At 34.7% G+C, this 19,315-nt stretch overlaps 1 protein-coding gene across 4 annotated transcripts in view; it reads left to right on the top strand.

The window, feature by feature from the left end:
- The window catches only part of TTC21B (tetratricopeptide repeat domain 21B), a 34,157-nt gene extending 15,255 nt beyond the window's left edge, over nt 1-18,902 (top strand). For 2 of the 4 annotated variants that reach the window (XM_041473320.1, XM_041473323.1), the window contains 13 exons: nt 673-783; nt 1,180-1,318; nt 2,732-2,838; nt 4,149-4,337; nt 7,262-7,372; nt 8,553-8,634; nt 9,371-9,521; nt 9,918-10,079; nt 10,480-10,675; nt 12,333-12,557; nt 15,157-15,277; nt 17,569-17,636; nt 18,568-18,902. In XM_041473320.1, the coding sequence (XP_041329254.1) occupies nt 673-783; nt 1,180-1,318; nt 2,732-2,838; nt 4,149-4,337; nt 7,262-7,372; nt 8,553-8,634; nt 9,371-9,521; nt 9,918-10,079; nt 10,480-10,675; nt 12,333-12,557; nt 15,157-15,277; nt 17,569-17,636; nt 18,568-18,645 (1,740 nt within the window). In that variant the 3' untranslated portion in view covers nt 18,646-18,902. Of the gene's footprint in view, nt 1-672; nt 784-1,179; nt 1,319-2,731; nt 2,839-4,148; nt 4,338-7,261; nt 7,373-8,552; nt 8,635-9,370; nt 9,522-9,917; nt 10,080-10,479; nt 10,676-12,332; nt 12,558-15,156; nt 15,278-17,568; nt 17,637-18,567 lie in introns of those variants that run through there. The other 2 variants (XM_041473321.1, XM_041473324.1) reach the window with 2 other exon arrangements.
- Nucleotides 18,903-19,315: the final 413 nt, after the last annotated feature.

Below are 19,315 nucleotides of genomic sequence, written 5' to 3'. Positions count from 1 at the left end.
TTCTGAAACTTAGAATAATTCTAGGTAACTTAGTTTTCATGCTGATGGCTCTACATAAATGTTATAATTTTCTAGTTCCTATACATTCTTTGCATCCTTTGCTTTCTTGATGAACTGGAAGTGCTGTTTGGTATTGGCAGTAGTCAAGTGGACATAGGAAATGAAGGCTACATGTTTAAATTCATATCTAAAAAATAGATTGAGTTAGGACATGCAACTGATACTTTAGATTACTAGTTTGGAGATCTGTAGATATTAATGGTTGTTTTCATATTAATGTTTGTGTGTAGTCCTCTCCTTAATGAAGAATTATCACACAAAGTGGAATTTGTTTAATCTGCTCTAATGTGGCTAGAGGAGAAAAACAGATACAGCACTACTACATCTACCTCTTTGTTAACCAGTGAAGATAGTAGTAGAGAAATTGCAGTGAAAAAGAATGTTTATTCAAACTTGTCTGTTTGCCATATTTTGTTTTAGCATGACAATGTTAATTTACATGGGCTTTACATTTCCTGCAGGTTTATAGTATTCTTCTCTCAGAAGTATTGTAGCTTATGAATCAGTTCTGCTTGGCAGTCATTCCTGGAGTTTTTACCAGATATTGTTTTCTTCATACACCATTTATCTTAATCTTTGACTTATGTATGTGTTTATATTTTACTGTTGAAGCCTGATGAAGCCATAGAAGCCTACGAGCAGGCCTTGAAGAAAAATCCGAAAGATCCATCTTTAGCAAGTAAAATTGGAAAAGCCCTAATCAAAACACATAACTACTCAAAGGTATTCTATAATTAATGTATTAGGTTAGTTTAGTACTGTTTCAGGATGTGGGCTTTGCTTGGGTAAAAGTATTATATTTCAGAGTGCTAAAATAGACATTTTATCCTGAAAGTAAGTTCTTAAATTCCCTTCAGGTCATCTGGACAAAGCACAGTTGGTAGATCCACACGTTGGTGGATTCTAATCCAATTGAATTATAGTTCGGTAGTTCTGTACCAATTGAATTGTAGTTCTGGTGACTTGCAATGGGTTTGGGCCTGCACTGAAACCCATATTTTATTACTTCTCCATTGAAAAAAAAGTAAAGCAACATGCCATTGAATACCTAAGTAACAAGGTTGTTGTCTTTAAGATTTGCCTTTAATTTATGCACAAATTTTTGCTTCTTTCTTCAAGGCAATTGGTTACTATGAGGCTGCAGTGAGGAGTGGTCAACAGAACTTCCTTTGCTATGATTTGGCTGAGCTTTTAATGAAACTGAAGCAGTATGAACAGGCAGAAAAAGTACTTCAGCAAGCTTTAAATCATGAGACTGGTAGGACTGGTATTAATTCACAGGAAAACATACAATTTCTACTGTTATTTGTGTTTTCTGCATGACTAGGGAATAAATGAGTTCATGGGCACTTTTTTTTTGCTGGTTTAATTAATTTGTTAACCTTTGTGGCTGTCTGAGTAGAGAAGCAGTATTATTAGTAGTCCATTCTATAAGGTTTTCTTATGTCACTGTATCACTTTGATGTTGTGTTAGGGGCATGTTGGTTTTCCACCTCGCTTACTTCTTACTGAAAAAGTCCTCTGATTTAACATTGTATTCTTGTCCTAGATAAGCCTTTGAGATCTGGCTAATTCAACAGTCATGCTCAAGGCAGCTTGATTTTTCTAGTGTGGAAAAATAATGAGCAGTAAATACAGTTTGCCCCATGTACTTTAAAATCTTCTGTCTTAAAATGAAGCAAAAAGTATTTTTTTGATATTTTTTTTTTTGTCTTGATACATATACATTCTCTAAGAGAAAATTTGTTTTTTTGGCTGATTGGGAAAATTATTGAATGATGTAATAATTTTTTATGGAAATGCTAGAATATCCTTTGTGGGGAAAAAATGAATTTTAGGAAATACACTGAAGGGAATGATCCTATATGGTCTAAGTTACGCAGTCTAATTTCTGATTTAAAATAGCATGTCACAATCACAGCACCTTAGAGACCAGTTTTCTGGAATATAGCTCTAGAAACTCCTTAATTTGAATAAAGATATAACAAAATTTTTGGTGGCGTCTATATTTTAATGTGGAACTGTGCTCAAGATACTGCTTTGTCAGTAGAGTAAAATAAATTTAAGCCAGGGAACACCTGAATTCTTCAAATACTAATTGATGCATATTTATTTTAACCATTTTTCAAAAGCAGCCTGCTGCTTTTAAGTAGATACTGAAATATTTATTGTGTTCATGTCTATTCCAGACTCTAGCAAAAGAAGCATAGTTTGAGGTCTGGCTAGAAATTTCATTGAACAGTCTCATACTTTTTGCATGTAGAGAGCACATTATATCAATTTGGATGTTTTTTGTTGACTTCTAGGAGGATTTAGACAAGAAATGTCAGGAATGGTTTTATTTCCTGTCCACTTACATCAAAATATTTTCTGTCATGTCTCTGAAAATGCTAATAGACCAGAGAGTCAATTTTTTTTATTCTGTTTGCATCTTTCAGTATCTTTGAAATCTCACTTTGTTTGTAGTCTGTAATGTTTACTCTGCTTATTACCAACATACTCTGCCCACCAGCAACGCACCAAGTCAGATCACAATTCCAAATAAGTAAGATGGAGCTGTGCATTTTTCATGTAAGCTCTTTCCTGGAGGATGTGATGAGTTTCTTCTTCCTTTGATTTTACTGGGATCAGCTCCTTCAAGAATAATGTTTGTTTAATGTCATTCTCACAGTTAATGAGTTGTCTTCTCTGATGGAAGATGTACGTTACCAGGTACTTCTGGCAAAAATTTACAGCAAGATGGAGAAGATTGACAGAGCTATAGTTTCATTACAGCAGGTAAAGAGGAAAACCAAAAATACCTGTGAAAACTTGCAATATCCTCATGTTTACCTCTGGTTTAACTTTTGTCCCATATTCGAACCATAATATCCATGTGAATGTGGAAAATGGGTGTATGCTGGGGATAAAGCACCAGTGACTGCTGTGAAGTGTAAAGTACATAAGGTGTTGCACAGTCTGAGCTTTTTGCAAAATTCAGTGTTATCTGAATTTTAGATCAGAATGCAGATTTTTACTGCAAGCTTGCAGTCTTGCTTTGTCTTCATTTGCGTGTGGAGCATAGTTTTAGTGTATCAGGTGAAAATTAAATTGGCCATGAGGGCAGCTAGATTACATATCTTTCATTCAACATTGAAAACCATTCACAGAGCAAAATGGAACAGCTTTCAATGGCTACTTGCTGTTTTGTTGTACTGCTGAACAGCAGTATTATTATTAAGTAGCAATAATAAGTTCTGTTCATTCTGCAGTTCAATATTATCCCTCAGACTGAGGCTTGAAAGAATAAAGTTGGACGCTAGAGGTTAAATCCCTTAGAAAATGCTTTCTCAACAAAAAGGTTTAGCAAGAGATGTGGTCAGTAGTTTCTGTTCTATTATACCTCCACTCTGTGAAAGTGAAGGTAACAGAAATGGTAAGCTGTGGTAGCATCTTCTGACCAGCAAGAAAAGTCTGCAGATTGGTTAGAAAGGTAATTGTATGTGAGGGTTTAAATACCAGTATCGGTAAGATGTATCTTTGTTAAATTCTTACTTATTTTTCCCTTATAATGTACTTCTTTCTTTCTCAAAGTCGACTTTTTTCCCCCCAATTCTCTTTTAGTAAGATTCCGCCTGAGTGGTCTCCTTCTCTTTTCTTTACTTCTTTAGTTCTTCCAGGTTTCTCACTATATCACATTTCAAAAAACTTCCTGTCCTTTTGGGGTTCTTATGTTGTTTTTTCTGCTGCCCTCAAAACTGTCCTTCCTTGTACCCATTCTCTTTGCAGTATTTTCCTGTTCCTTTTCTTTTGCTGCCACGTTCATTTACAGAAAAATACCTGCATTTTGATTTCAGCAGGACTAACTTAAATGTCTTAAACAGGTCTCTTCCCTTGGTTTTCAGAGAGATGCTGGAAGTTCTCCCCAGATGTTATTTTGTGTTTTAGTTCTAATTTCCTGCTAGGCAAAGTGGTAGGGCTGTAAGAAGCAGAATAGTACTAATGCTTCCTTTTCTTAAAAAAAAAAGACAAGTAAACTATTTTATAGTAGATAAATGAAATTAATTCCTTTGACAATTCTTGACTGCTCACTGCTTTCCCCACACCAGGCTCGGGAATTACAAGGCAGAGTGCTAAAACGGGCTCAAGTTGAACAGCTGGATGCAGTTCCTGCACAGAAGCAGTTAGCAGCTGAGATTTGTGCTGAGATTGCAAAACATTCAACAACCCAGCGAAACTATGAAAAAGCAATTAAATTTTACAAAGAAGCCCTTGTTCACTGTGAAACCAATAACAAGGTCAGTTCTACCTCTGACTGTTTTGCATTGTTTTTCCAGACAGGTTTTAGATGTAGCAAAACATTTTTCCAGTTATCCACAGAATAGAATAATTTGCAATTATTTCTGCTTCATTATATACATAGAACCTTGAACTTTCTCCCTTTTGTTGCTTATCATGGTAGAATAGTTGCATGCACTGCTAACTTCTGTGCGTTACAAGAACTCCTGACTCAGGTGGTGTCTGCATGCACTCACAGTGAGCCTGTCTTCAGGTAACAGTAATGATGGAGAGGGAAACAATCTTGCTTGGCGCTTGTCCTCTGAAATGAACTCCCAGTGATTTTGGTCAATACAGACAATTGCTGTCTTTTCTGTGTCTAATTTAGGAGTTTTAGACTTTTATCTGGGCTTGGTAGGAATTTAGAATTTATTGATTTTAGTTACAAAATGTTGCTGATCTTGAGCAGGATTATTGTACTGCTTCTCTCTTCTCTGCACAGGTAAATTTGGATTTATTTTTATCCTACTCTTCCTTATAATTTTGTAACCCTGGGCTTTGGAGATAAGAGAGGGAGAAGCAAAAATCTAAGAAATTTATAATTATAATGAGCACAAAGATTAAGTGTTATCTTTAGTGAGGTTTATTTTAGATTAAAAATCAATAAATACAATTTTTGTTAATTTGCCATGATTTGCTATCATAATGATGTTATGTACTTAGGTGTATTTGAAGACTTCTTATTTTGATGCTTGTAATTGAACAGCTGTCACATGCACAAGCTGCTAAATATATCTTAGTTTTAATTTTTGAACTCGTGTGTTATGGTTCCAAGAATCTATGTCCTTCCCAAAGCTACAACTTCAGCGTATTTGAGACAGGCTTTTCTCAAGACATCTTCTAAGAATGATGTGGAGAAGAAAAATAAATTGGGAAGGGAATAAAAACATCCTTAAAATGATGATTTCCCCATTAAGAGCAAGGAGACTCCCTGTCATGGTACAGGTACAGCTGAGGCTTTTTAGTCAGTATCAAAGCCTTACTTTGTCTTTCATACCAGTTCTGAAATACCAGCATGGCATTTCTCTTCAGTTCTTGCTAAAATCATACTTCTAAGAGATTCCCATTGTTACAAGATGTAGACATTTGTATACTAAATATCTGTTAGATATTACTGAAGATTTTTGCTTTAATCCTGCTTTGCTAGCAACACACAATACAGTGACGTCTTAGAAAATAAGTCTGAATTTCTGATTAATAACTTGCTGCCTACTTATTGAGTAATGAAAGCAAAATTAATTAAAGCAAAAAGGTTTTGTTACCCACAACTAGTATAAAGGAGTTATCTCAATCTATTTTTATAGTTTCAGTAGACTTGAACTTGTTTTCTTCATTTTTAAAAGCATTTCTAGTAGGAGATTAGAATTGAATTGTTTTAGATTACAAAACATTATTTTGAGCTGTTAAAAGTCCATCTGTCTCTTGGCACCTTCAGAGTTTACTTTCCTTAAAATTATATGTGGAAATAACGAGAATTCCTTTGAAACTGTCTGTACCTTGTTTTGTTACAACAAAATCTTCTGTATTTTAACCAGATGGATTGAAATACTGCATTTATTCAGGTAAATGTGAAGAGATTGCAGTCCATGTCGCAGGGGAGTTTTGTTGTTTTGTTTTACATGGTGAAATCTAATAGGTAGTACCCTCTCTTTGTTTCCTTGCTCAGGTAAGAGGTAATGCAGCTTCCTGGAGGAGACTTGAAGGGTATTGAAGATTACATCATGCACATAATTTCCTAGTATCGTTGTTTGTGGTGGAGTTGAAAATTTAGAGACCACTTCCACTCACTAGAATCTAGTGGAGAACTCCAGTTTAGCTGGATTTTTCTCTCCTGCAGGAGCTATTCCTTGATTCCAAGACACCCTTTTGGTGTTCCACTGAGTTGTGCACATAAGAGCAGCAGCTTAAGGAAAGCTTTCATAGTTAAAAGTTCTGACATGCGTGCATTCTCTGTATCATTTCAGTGCTTACCCACCTGCCTTCCTGTTTCAGAATTACATGGTGTATGTTTGAGCATGAACAGAACAGGAAGTAGAAAAAAAACAGTTTAAAAACTGTGCTAGAAGCCTGCATGTTCTGAACAGGATGTTCCAAACACTGTTCTGATTCAAAAGTGCCTTTCACAAGTGTAACTAGCAAAAGAATTATGATGCAGTTAAAAATGTCTCCCTTTTGGAAACAAAATCAAAACACCATTTAGAATTAAGTAGAAGCGACTTACAGTTTGTATACTGCTAATTCTGCTTGGTGATCAATTTACCTTCTGTTTGCTTCAATAGAAACTTGATTAAATCTGTGGTAACTCGTGTTTAGAAAGTTTTCTGTGGCATTTTATTCAGAAGAGTCTATGAATGGACTTCAGCTTTAAGAATGTATGCTAGTGTACATTTCAATTTGTCAATATTTACTCTGTGGTGGCTTCTCAAAAGTGGATTCACACGGAGTTTTGATGTGGTAGGTTGGAAATGCAAATAAGAAAATAGTTTCTTCTGGAACTTACTTGTACTCCAGAATTAGTTGGTGAATGTTAATAAGGTATTTGTTTTTTCAATATATTTAAAACTACTTTCACTTACATTTTCCCAAGAATATTATTCATACCAAAATACTGGTGTCTTCAGAGCAATACTATGTGAGCAGTCCTGTTTTCAGTGTACCTTTAGAGTATCCATCAGAAGAAGACAGTTTTCTCGGTTTTAAAAGGTGAGGGAATGAAAATGGATTACATTAATTGACCAAGAGCTCACAGGAAAAACAGAAAATGCCCTCTCTTCAGTGGAGCTATAATTTTTCACTGGAGCCCTAGAAAATCAGGTTGATACTCAGAACTGAACCAACTTTCTTCATCTTTCAATTACATAGAGTTAAATATTTTAATATACAGGCAATGTTGGAACTTGCACGTTTGTATCTGGCACAAGACGACACCGATGCCTGTCAACATCAGTGTTCCTTACTGCTGAAGAACGACCAAGATAATGAAGCAGCAACGATGGTATGTGCTGTTACACTAATCCTGCATCAATGTTTTTTGAAGTTTGTGTGCCTGCAATATGATATATTCATAAAGCACTACTTTTAAAAGAGCTTACAGCTTTGTGATTTCAAAAAGAAAGTGAAAAGTCCATGGCAACAAAATGGTTTTCTGTTTATGCCAGCTGATGTTTCAACATGAAGTTTCTGGCACTCATAGCCATTGTTCTATCTCAATATAAAATGAGTCTTTAGAAATAAAGGAAAAAGTAGTTGAAGTAAGATTGGATAAAGTATGGCTCAGTGCATGTTCTTGATAATTGGCTAATATTCAAGGAAGAAGCTATTTTTCCAGCACAGTAATATGAAAACATATTTTTTTTTTAAAGTGCGAGAATAAATAAGAGCTGTTTATTTAAGGTAGTTTTATAGCCTCATTCAACCTTAGTTACTCATATTCCTACTTAACAAGTTTTAATCACAGCTGCAGGTTCTTGTCCAGGACTTGTATACTTCTTGGCCTAAAAGACAGCTCAATAGATGAGCAACTTTTGATGTAACACACTAGGAGCAAAAGTTATTTTAAGATGGGAGTAACTTGTTTTCTCATAGCAATCCAGCATTTGAAATGTGTTCTAGTATGGTGCATGAACAGAAGTAATAGCACTCTTGAAATATGTTATTAAATCTACTCTATATCAGCTAACTGTCAGTGGAGAGAAACTGAAATTAAAAAACTCATTTTACCTTCCCTGCTGAAGTGAGCTATCATCTTTCTTTTTCCCTAACTGTAAACTAACTTAGCTTTCCATGTGCATAATCCGCAATTACTGGAAATAAAATTAGGAGTAAAACTATGCAATGCTAAAAAAACATGTTTGAAAGATATGGCAGACTACTTAATTACGTTTTCACTTTCACCTTATGTGAAAAGGTGTTCATGTACTTGTTCATTATTACCCATGTGTGCTGTGTATTGTGTTTGTTTTCCAGAGAGTAATAAAAAGTCCAAGTGATTTTGCTTCTTGGGCAGCTCCTGTAGCACTTTAAAGCTATAGTTTTATCTCTCCAGATAATCAGAGTTCATTAATGTTTTCTCCCAAATTTACCCTAAACCAAGACAATTATTTTTAACTTTTATTTAACATTTTCACAATTTATAATACCTTGTTTTGTTTTCTCTAAATTGTTCAATACTGTAGATGATGGCTGATCTCATGTTCAGGAAGCAAGATTATGAACAAGCTGTTTTTCATTTCCAGCAGCTCCTGGAACGCAAGCCAGGTGAATGCTTAGCAGTGATACTTTCAATTTGTTCTGATATATAGTTCTAACGAAAGAGATTAATAAATAGCTGAAGAAAAATTATTTGCTTGATTAAAAAGAAATGTTTTATTTATAATGTAATGGATACTAAAGCCAAAGACCATTACCATATATAAAAACAAAGATATTTTAAGGGAATATGATAAAAAGTATTTCTTGTAGATAGAGTAATTTACTTTGCTGCAATGTAATGTGCATAGTTTACCTCAAGCCAAATACAAATAGAGTGTTATTTACTTGTTCACTGTAAAGCACTTTCTTTTGCATTAAAAATGTCAAGTGCATGAGCACAAAGGTAATATTTTATTTGAAGACTAATAAAGGAAACTTGTCTTGGACAGCAGTAGGGGTTTTTTTTTTTGCAATTTTCAAGTTGGGACCAGAGAGAAAGCTACTAAAATCTATTAAAATTTTACTATAATGAATGTAAAGCTTTCTAATGGACTTTGAATGAAGTCATGTGAGTGCAGCAAATGGTTTTGAGTGCTTTTGAAAGTGAGGTGCAATTATACTTCTATAATTGATATTGCAAGTATCACTTGACATCTGCATTCTTGTATCTGAGATTACTGTGTAATATGCCTTATGTATTAAATTTTTATATGTGAAAAAATGAAGGCAGGCTCATTATTTCTTAATCTTATTCATATAGCAGTAAATAGAATTACAGTCTTCTAATTATTTGTATATTTAGATAACTATGCAACCCTCTCTCGATTAATTGACCTGTTAAGAAGAGCTGGAAAATTAGAAGAAGTCCCAAGATTTCTTTTAATGGCTGAAAAACATTCTTCCCGAACAAAGCTTGAACCAGGATTTCACTACTGCAAAGGACTGTATCTTTGGTACTTGCAATTATTGTTAAGATAAGATTTATTTGACTATGTAGTATAGATTTAAATTAATTTTCTTGTCATCCATTGTCATTTAAAGGTGCTATGTTGATTTAATTAAGGTGTCAGGATTTAAGGAAATTCTCAGTTTCTCTGAATATCTCAGTGTTTTCTTTCAGGTTCAATAATGTAATTCTGTTTATCTTCACATTTTATAACTTGTCAGACTATTTTTAGTTTGCGAAAACAAGATCCTTGCAGTAGTATACATGCTGCCCAAACCTTGCAATATCAGTGTGTGCAAATGAGTCATCTGTTTTTAAATACTTGGGTTTATTGGGATTTGGGTGGAATTTGGAACAGACAATTTTACTTGCCTAGTTTTAAATATTTTAATTATCCCTGTAGGTACACAGGTGAACCAAACGATGCATTGCGGCATTTTAATAAAGCTCGAAAGGACAGTGACTGGGGACAGAATGCAGTGTACAACATGATTGAAATTTGTTTGAACCCAGATAATGAAACTGTAGGTGGAGAAGTCTTTGAAAATCTCGATGCTGACATAGGGTAGGTGAATTAAATAAATATTGCTTGGGTTATTCTGTTGTCTCCTTCTTCTGCTGCCCCTTGACAATGTGCCTTAATTTAAATTGCTAGAACTTTGAGATCATCTAGTGCTTTGAGTATCTGTGTTATTGTGAGAGACCATTCTATGCTGTAATAAGTGAGTCTCAAGCAGAAAATGTCAAAGATTTTCTGTGGAATGCTGGTCACTTGCAGTGTTACAATCAGCTTGTTGGGTTGGAATTGCTATTATTGAAGAGAATCAATGTAGGATGCCTATGTACCAGAACCATTTTTTCTACAAAATGGCATGTCTTTAGCACAGAAGCAGTTCTAACTTGTAATTGGTTTGGTGTGTAGTAAAAAAATAAGCTTCTATGAACATTTTTTTTTCTGATAATAGTAATTCAACAGAGAAGCAGGAGTCTGTGCAGTTGGCTGTAAGAACAGCAGGAAACCTGCTGAAGGAGCTCAAGCCTCAAACCATTCAGGGTCACATTCAACTGCGAATCATGGAGAATTATTGTCTCATGGCAACCAAACAAAAATCAAGTGTTGAACAAGCACTGAGCACTTTCACAGAAATAGTTGAGGCTGAGGTTAGTAACCTGTCTCATTTCCTCACTCTTCCCTTTCATAGTTGCTACATTTTTTTTAACTAGTCTTGCAGTTTACATTCAGCAACAGTGGCGCATGTTAGTGCTATTTGCTCTAAGGATTATTCTCCTATCGAAGAAGATTTTATACAAAATTTGAAAAAGGCATTTCTGAAATAACAATATATTTTAGAAGTTTTTGGTTGAATTGCAAATTTAGAAACCAACTAAATGCTGATATTGCTAGTTGCTGAAATGTGAGTAGGCTGTTTTGTTGCTGGGCTTGTTTTTTAATTCCCAAGCTTGCCAACAGCGTGTCTTATAACGTAAATCTATTGCAGTGCTTCATGGCAATTTGACAGAATTTAGACTGCAGAACAAGATTATCCATTGCCTTAAAATTCAAGCTTAGGATCGAAATCTTCAATGTTTTTGTAACTATTTATAGTTATTAGTTTTATGACTAATAATAGATATTCCTGTTACCAGTAGCTTTCAACAGATTTTATTTCAACAGGTGTAGAAAGATGTAGTCCACCAGAATGCTATAAAATATATAAGTTGCTACTACTCTTTAACTGTGTGCTGAACTGCACCTTGTCTGAGGCGAGCACACTGAGTCTGATCTCACGTGTAAGGCAGTTCTGGGAATCACAAACGAGGTGTCCCTCTGCCTCCAGTATTGGCTTCCCAGTCCTGCTTGGAATTGATCTGAGATTCTGTGAATGTGGCATCTCTTTCACATGGTGACAGTTCCACCATGAAGAATGCTGCAGTTTATTTATTCTTCCCTCTAGGGTTGTATAAAAAAAGATAGCTTTAATCTCTTCATATTTCTGAGCCTATTGATCCATGATAGGTATGGCTATTGAGGGAGAAGGGAGATGAGCTTATTATGTGGAAGAGGAGCTTTTTGTGGGATCTTTTTTTTTTCAATGCACTATGACAAATGTATTTACAGCACAACCTTAGAAAGAGATGTAAAGGCAGAATACCAACAGTGAGTCAGGAGCACTGAGAAGGAGAAAGAAGCATTTCAGTTGGCTCCTGATACAGCTGCTCTCTGCATGTAAGAGTTGCAGTTGCAAGATGTGACCCCCATTCTCATCCTTTACTAATGAAGGCAAGATGTCAAAAATTGCACTTGTGCCAGGAGTTCTTACTGCTTGCTTTTGAGGCTCTTGCCTAGAATGGTGGCTTTTAAGAATCCTGTTTGTATAAAGCTTGGATGCACACAGTTTAGACATTAAATTTTTAGGACCTGTACACCCAAGAGGAATCAGAGTCCCTTTTGCTAATATTTGACAGGCGCTTCTGCAAGTGAAAAATATCACTTTTATTGTAATTTCCAAGTGACTCCAGATTTTATGTGAACTGTTTATTTGTATATCAAAAGTATAGCTCTTAGTGGTATCTGATTTTTTTTTTTTTTTTGTGAGATGAAATACCTGTGGATTTTTTTAGTATTCCTTGTGCCTGCTGGTTTTCATGATTAGAGAAATAATTATAGCACTAGGTGCAAAACACGTCTGTAAGATTAGATGCTTTATTTCCTGAGATTTAGCTTTTAGTTTAGTTTTTAGATACCTGATCAAAGTCCTACTTAAAAAAAATTAAAAATTAAGAAAGCATCAAGCAGTCACTGTACTTTTTACTGCAGAAGGATCATATACCAGCACTTTTGGGAATGGCCACGGCCTACATGATCTTGAAACAGACTCCACGAGCCAGAAACCAGTTAAAACGGATTTCAAAAATGAGCTGGAATCCCATTGATGCAGAGGAGTTTGAAAAGAGTTGGCTTCTGCTTGCAGATATATATATTCAATCTGCAAAATATGATATGGCAGGTGAACTTCTAAAACGATGCCTTCGTCATAACAGGGTAAGTCAGTGCACATTGAAAGTAACCTTAGAACCTTTCTATTTTAATTCATCAAAATGTTTACTCTTCCTCTGAAACAGGATTTTGAAATGTATTTATTTGTTCACCTGCCTGGTATTTCACTTACTAAGGAGAAGTGTAGACCAAAACAAGACAGGAAACCAGCAACTTCACACTGGAGGGTGGTAAACAAACCTGTGAACGCTGCTTAGTCATTTTTGTTCATGTTCAGTAGCAACTTCTGCGAGTTTCAGCTGAGGGGACTCTAAAAGCTTGGAGTTTTTGTGAAATGTCAGAGATGCATTTTACAGTCTCACAAAACTGATGAAGAAAGATGTGGCTGTGTAAATTTTGGAGACTTACTCCATTTACTGACATGCTATCTTCATATTTTATGTTTCTCAACATTTATGTTCATAAGCGTGCTACAGTGCAGGATTATTTTTTTAATGCTGGTATTAATATTTTTCTGTGCAATACTGTCTAGTAGATTGTCAGGGGACAAGGTCTAATGCGTTGTTTACCTCAAGGTTCCTGAGCAGGCAAACTGTACAATACCCTGCTTTTCCTACAGGAACAAGCAGAGATCTTAGCTTCTGCTTATTTTTTATTTTGATCAGCAAAAAGTGATCATGATTTTCTGTCTTGACTTTCCTTCACGTGAGGCAGTCCACTAGGCTGGTGTTCCATACACACTGTGCTGCAGGTTCAGGGTACTGTTTATAGAGCACAGATTTGGTTTAGAAAAGGACACAATGCCCATACTTTTTTATTAATTCATTAGCATAGAAGGTAAGGTTCATTATTCATTCACATTTTAGCAACTTCTGAGAGAGATGTTTTTTGAACACTTTATTTCTAAACATAAAATTGAGAGACAGCTATGACAGTTCTTGGTATCATGCTATTATGTACTTCTGCGGAGAGGGCTCTTTAAAATAGGATGTGCTCAGTTTCAAAATCCATAAAGTTGGAGGGTAAACACGAGTCATCTCCAAAAACAAGACTTATCTTGAAAGAAATGGTCTGTTGAGCAGGTGTATACCATGAATGCTGCTTTGTTGTGGAAATTACCAAAGGTAATTTCCTTAAAATTTACCAAAGGTAATTTCCTTAAAAACATAGCCTACCAAGTAATTTGTTTTCTTCTAAAAAGTTAGGGACCCATGAGGGACTTAGATAAACAGGCTCTGCTTATAGCAAGGAGGATGGCAGATTAGAAGTGTGTATATCTGGCTCCTTGCAAAGTAGCACAGGAAAGAGAGGGACTTCTCTCCAGCTTGCCTGGAAAGATGGTAAGCAGGAATTGTGCTATACAAAGAGATGTTGAGTAGTTTACATCTTCACATATCATGTCAATCCACAAGACAATATTTTACATGGTATTCTCCAATTTGGAAGGCTTGATTGGATTGAGAGAACATGTTTTTCTGTTAGTTTTTCTGTTAGTTTAACAGAATTGAATGACATATATATACAATTTAAGTAAATATGTTGAGTGAAAATTTCATAAAAGCCTAGTGTAATTCAATAAGGATTTTTTTGGATTTTAAAAGACTTAGGATTGGTTAGTAAGATGCCAGTGAGCAGACTGTTTCTCTGAAATTGGGGCTTCTTACTGATTACTCCTCTTGATTTTGAACTTGTTGTTTTGTTTTTCACAAATGAGAAGGAAAGTATATTTTTATCCTCAACTTTCAAGCATTTCCATACTGATCCCACTATCCTGTGATTTGAAAGCATTTTATCAATAGATCTTGAAAACCTAATTGGAAGTAGTAAATTTAAAGATGGAAAGTAATTTATATACCAATATTGCTTTGCACTGTCTTTGTAGAAAAGGTGCATGTGTTTTTCTTTTGAAAATGTTTTACCTGTTGGCAGTGTGATAATATAAATGGTTCATGGTAAGGACATGCACTGGTTAGGTTTTTTTATAAAATATTTTCCTGCTTTATGTACTAAATGTAAGATTTCTGCATTAATTACTATATCTTTTATATGAAGTTTTATTATGGAGTTAGATGGATTTCTATGTGTATATAATATAAGTAAGGCTAATATTTTCAACTAATGCTTAATAGTTTTTTGGAACCTGCTTTTCAGATGCTTGTGACTTGCCACTTGTATTCATAAGAAATGAAATACTTAATGGTTATTTTTCTCTTTAGGTTACTTGTGACTGTCTTTAATCTTTAATTGGAAAATAATAATGTTAAAACATTTTCAAAAACAAAGCTATGAACCTACTTTCTTAAGAAAAAAAACAAACAATATTTGTGGAAGGTACAACACTAGACTTGAAATGAAGCTGTGTGGGGTTACTATTAACTGAGAGAGATATCTACTTTTGTAGGAGTTGTTGGCAGTGGCCTCTGTGATGAACTCTGTACTTGACCTGGAGTAGAGCATAATTCTGTATAACTCATTTGTAACACAGATACTTCAAATCAAGACTATTGTGTCATCAAAGTTAGGACAAGTATCACTTGTGCTTTCCAGTTGTATGGATTTGGAGTATTTTAGCAATTAAGTTGTCAATATTATTATATGCAAGCTTACCTAAATACAATTTTGAATGAATATTTATATTTTGCAGTCATGCTGCAAGGCTTATGAATACATGGGATACATAATGGAAAAGGAACAGGCATATAAGGATGCAGCAGTAAATTATGAGATGGCCTGGAAATATGGAAACCAGACGAATCCCACAGTAGGCACGTATATATAACCTATAAAGTATGATTTTGGGCACTATGGTAGGAATGAAACAACTACCATTTACTGGAAAGACTGCCTTTAATTTTCCATAGAAATAAAGTATCACTGGTTTTCCTCACATAAAACCACAAATGTTTAAAGGTGTACTGAACATGGAAAGCCCTCATGGCAAGAGGTAGCAGCTTTATGATACTTTAGAAGTTTCTGCTTACTGTTTTAGTACAAGGTTAGATTTGAAACAGTTTCATTTGGCTGTTTGTGAACAACTTGCTCTGTATGTACAGCTTGAACTTTAATAATGTATTTATAGTAATCTACTATATACTGTTTCTAGTGGAGAGTCTGTTGTAATTACATACCTATGTGTATGATGGTGGCAGGTCACTGATTTGTTTATTTCATTTTTGATTCAAATTATCTATATGGATCAGGTTTTATGTATATGAGTGAGGATTTAAAAAATTAATTATTTAGAATTTCTTTAAATATATATATTTTACAAAAGATGGCTAACTGAAAACTTGAGGCACTAGTAAAATTCTATTTTGGATAATAAATTAAAATCTGCACTAAATCGTCACCGTTTCAGTGTAGGAAACGCTTTGTGAAAAGGATATGTAGGATAAAATGCCATTTTCTTACTCAACACCTGGAATCTGTCCATAGGTCCCAAGGCTGGTGGTTGACAAATTCTGTTCCAGGTTTTGGGACGTGTTTATTGCCCCTTGGAAATACATACAACTTCTGTTCTTTCATCTGTGCTCTCTCTTTGTGCCCTGTGGGTTTTTTTTAGCGTTAGGATGAGACAGTCAGCTGAAAAAAATATTTTTAAAGAAAATCTTTAAATCTTTTTAAAAAAAGATTTTAACTGTCATGTGCATGGACTGCCAAACATTTTGTTTCTTTAACTGTAACTGCAGTGGTTCAGTTCATGGTTTTATCTAATCTGTAGATTGAAGTAGTATTTTTATTAATGGGATTAAATGTTTGTGGGTTAGCTCTTGCTTTTATTACATAGTTCTGAAAATCAATATACATGAATGGATTACCAAAACTGAATGTGTTGTGAGTCATATGTACTGTGAGTCAAAAAATTAGGAGGGTCAAACCAGAGGAAGGCTTATATCAAAACAGAAATAAAAATGATAGAAGTCTGACTATAGGTTAAATGGAAAAACCTCTATATATCTGAGTTTGGGTGCAGTAATTTTTACTAGATGTTCCTGTTCTTGTAGACTGAGCCATGGTGGTTGTTGCTAAAATATTGCAGTTGTTAATCAAATTAAATATATCAGAAAGAAGTTTCAATAGTAAAGAGTTGTGATTTCTTAAGTTTGTACAGAACATAGATCAAGACTTTTCATTTCTTTTATTTTGAAATCCTCTGGAGAGTGGTAATTCAACAAATTACAAAACCTTTTGGTATCTAGATAGGAGAGTTCCTTAGTGAAATTAAACTGTGAAATAATCTTGCATACAAAAGAGAGCATGATATTGAAGGTACTTTGTGCACTTGTTTCTAGTTTTGCATTATGGCATTGTGAGAATTGTCATGCAGCAGAATCAAAATGGTTAAAGCGGAAAATTTCCATCTGGCAAGTAAAGCCATACAAACCGGTGTCAGATCTTGTATTTGCCAGTGAGGATAAGTTTACAAATGAAAGATTTAAAATTTCAAATTTTGGAAATTGCATGCTTATAATGTTTTTTTTTTTTCTCAGGCCTAGTCTCTGTCCAGGCTGATATACTTGAGTTTTACCTCTTAGGTTGCAAGTATCAGCCTGGCATGTTGCTATGCAACTTAGCTATTCCATGTGACTTTTTATATCAGTGGTCTGCTGACACTGGTACTGAATGGCATTTTAATGCCCTAGTTCGTTGGACCTTTTTTTTTTTCACTTTTTTCCTTTAATAATGGAATTACCTTTACAGAGGGACAGTGTAGTGCAGGCCACAGTGAGCAACTCTGTGGGATACCATGGTAATTGAAAGAACTCAGCCATTATGTATTCTCTCTAGTAGCACATGCTCTCCAGAATAGTGTCTCCTTTTGAGACTGACATGGCTATCAGTGTGTAAAGGACTTTTATTTACTACTTAAAGTGACTTTCAGTAGAAATTTTTATCATTACCAGGCTTATATGAGACAACAGAAGAAAAAAATACTAGCTTTAGAAACACATGATGACCCAAAATAAATTCAAATGTGATATTTTTGTTATTCAGTACAGAAACTGAAATTGTTGCTTTTCCTCTCCCCCTTCTCCCCTCACCCCTTTAATTACAGGCTACAAGCTGGCCTTCAATTACCTGAAAGGAAAGAGATATGTTGATGCAGTTGATGTTTGCCATAAGGTAGAATTTCTGTATGTGTTTAATACTCTCTCTCCTGTAGCAACATTCTTTTACATAATGACCCTTCTCTTTGGTTGAGTTTACATTTCTAAAATACATAGCTTCATGTCAGAAAAGTGCCCTCTTGAAAAAGTTAAATATCTTCTTCATAATCTGCTCTGTGTTGAGATCCATGGAATCAGATAAATGAAGGTGACTGGCTGTCATCTGTCAAGGGATATTCAAGTAGCACCACCTTTTTTTGGCCATGCCGTTGCAACTTGGTGAATCCATACAGAAGTATAGCTGAAAAAAATTATCAAATCAAATATTAGTATCAGAAGACACTGTTAGAAAGTAACTTGAAGTATTGTCTTTTATGGTCTAAATATCAGCAGAGCGAATGCAGAGTAAGAGGAAGGGCTACTATTAAAGAAGTAGGGGAAATATTATGACTGAATAATTATTCATCTTAAAATAAATTAAATTTGCTCATTTTGGGAGAAATAAATTAGGAAGGACAAAAATAATGGAAGGGTAAGAGAGAAGAGGGAATTGAAGGGGAGAAGATGAAGTAGGTAGAATATGCTAAGAAAGAGCCAAGGGAATGAAAACATTAAGAGGCAGTTCATCATGGCAAAAAGTATGCTTAAAACCTCAGAAATGTCTCCAGAGGTGCCTTCTGATTCATGGCATTTCAAGCCACTCAGAGGCCTTAGCCCTTGATCCCCATGTCTTTTGCACCAAGCTGAAAGGACAGTGGAAATGAAGCAAAGTGTCTTTGATAGAGGTGGTTTTGACTTGCATGTGTGGTGGTCTCTGTCCACAATCAAATGTTTGTGCATTGTGAAAACAAACTTGTTATGTTGTTATTTTCGTTTTCAAATGTGTCAGCTCAGCGATGAGGGGGACTACCAACTCAGAACTTTCAGGTTGTATTGTCTTTTGACAGGTCCTTAAAGTACATCCAAACTATCCGAAGATCAGGAAGGAAATACTGGACAAGGCCCGAGCATCTCTAAGAAACTGAATTTGTTTTTTGTATGATTCATGGAGTTCTGTTAACCAGACTTTGGAAGCTATGAATGAAATACTGCAGTGACAGAGACCACATCAGCAAAAAAATACTGTGGATATGATGAATTTAACTGTATTAGAGATCTGGATTATTTTTATGAAAAATCTGCAACCCTGAAAGAAATTGTATTTGTTCTCATTCAGGATAGAATACCGTTCCACATGTGTTATGTAAATTGTTATCAGCATTATAAAAACATTTTAAACATATAACTCATTCTTTTTTTGTGTTTATTTGAAACAACACTAAAAAAACAACTTGTCTTATCTACTGGAGGTGTATTGTTAAAATGCTGGGTTTTAGTTCATATAAACCATTACTTCATAATTACTGTGCAATCTTTATTAGTACAGGTGTATTTCTAAATTATAAGGGGTTTTTTTTCTATATATATTAAAGACGTGCTTTATTTTTTAAAAATCTTGAAAACAAACTGCTGTGGTTATTGTTCTCAATTAAATTTATATTTTTAATGAAAATGTAACAGTTAAAATTCAGATTCTGTGTAAATGCTGAATAAAGACTTTTATAGATCCTGCAGCTCTTACACAAAATTTACTTTCTGCTCATGCTATTATCCGCCTGTCACATTTCCATGAAGAGAACTGTTCTTAATTTGTAT

The sequence above is a fragment of the Pyrgilauda ruficollis genome, unplaced genomic scaffold (assembly GCF_017590135.1).
Source record: "Pyrgilauda ruficollis isolate IOZ18807 unplaced genomic scaffold, ASM1759013v1 scaffold3, whole genome shotgun sequence".
In the NCBI taxonomy this organism is placed as follows: domain Eukaryota; kingdom Metazoa; phylum Chordata; class Aves; order Passeriformes; family Passeridae; genus Pyrgilauda; species Pyrgilauda ruficollis.
Note: the sequence above shows the minus strand (reverse complement) of the source record. Positions and strands in the feature narration are given on the sequence as shown.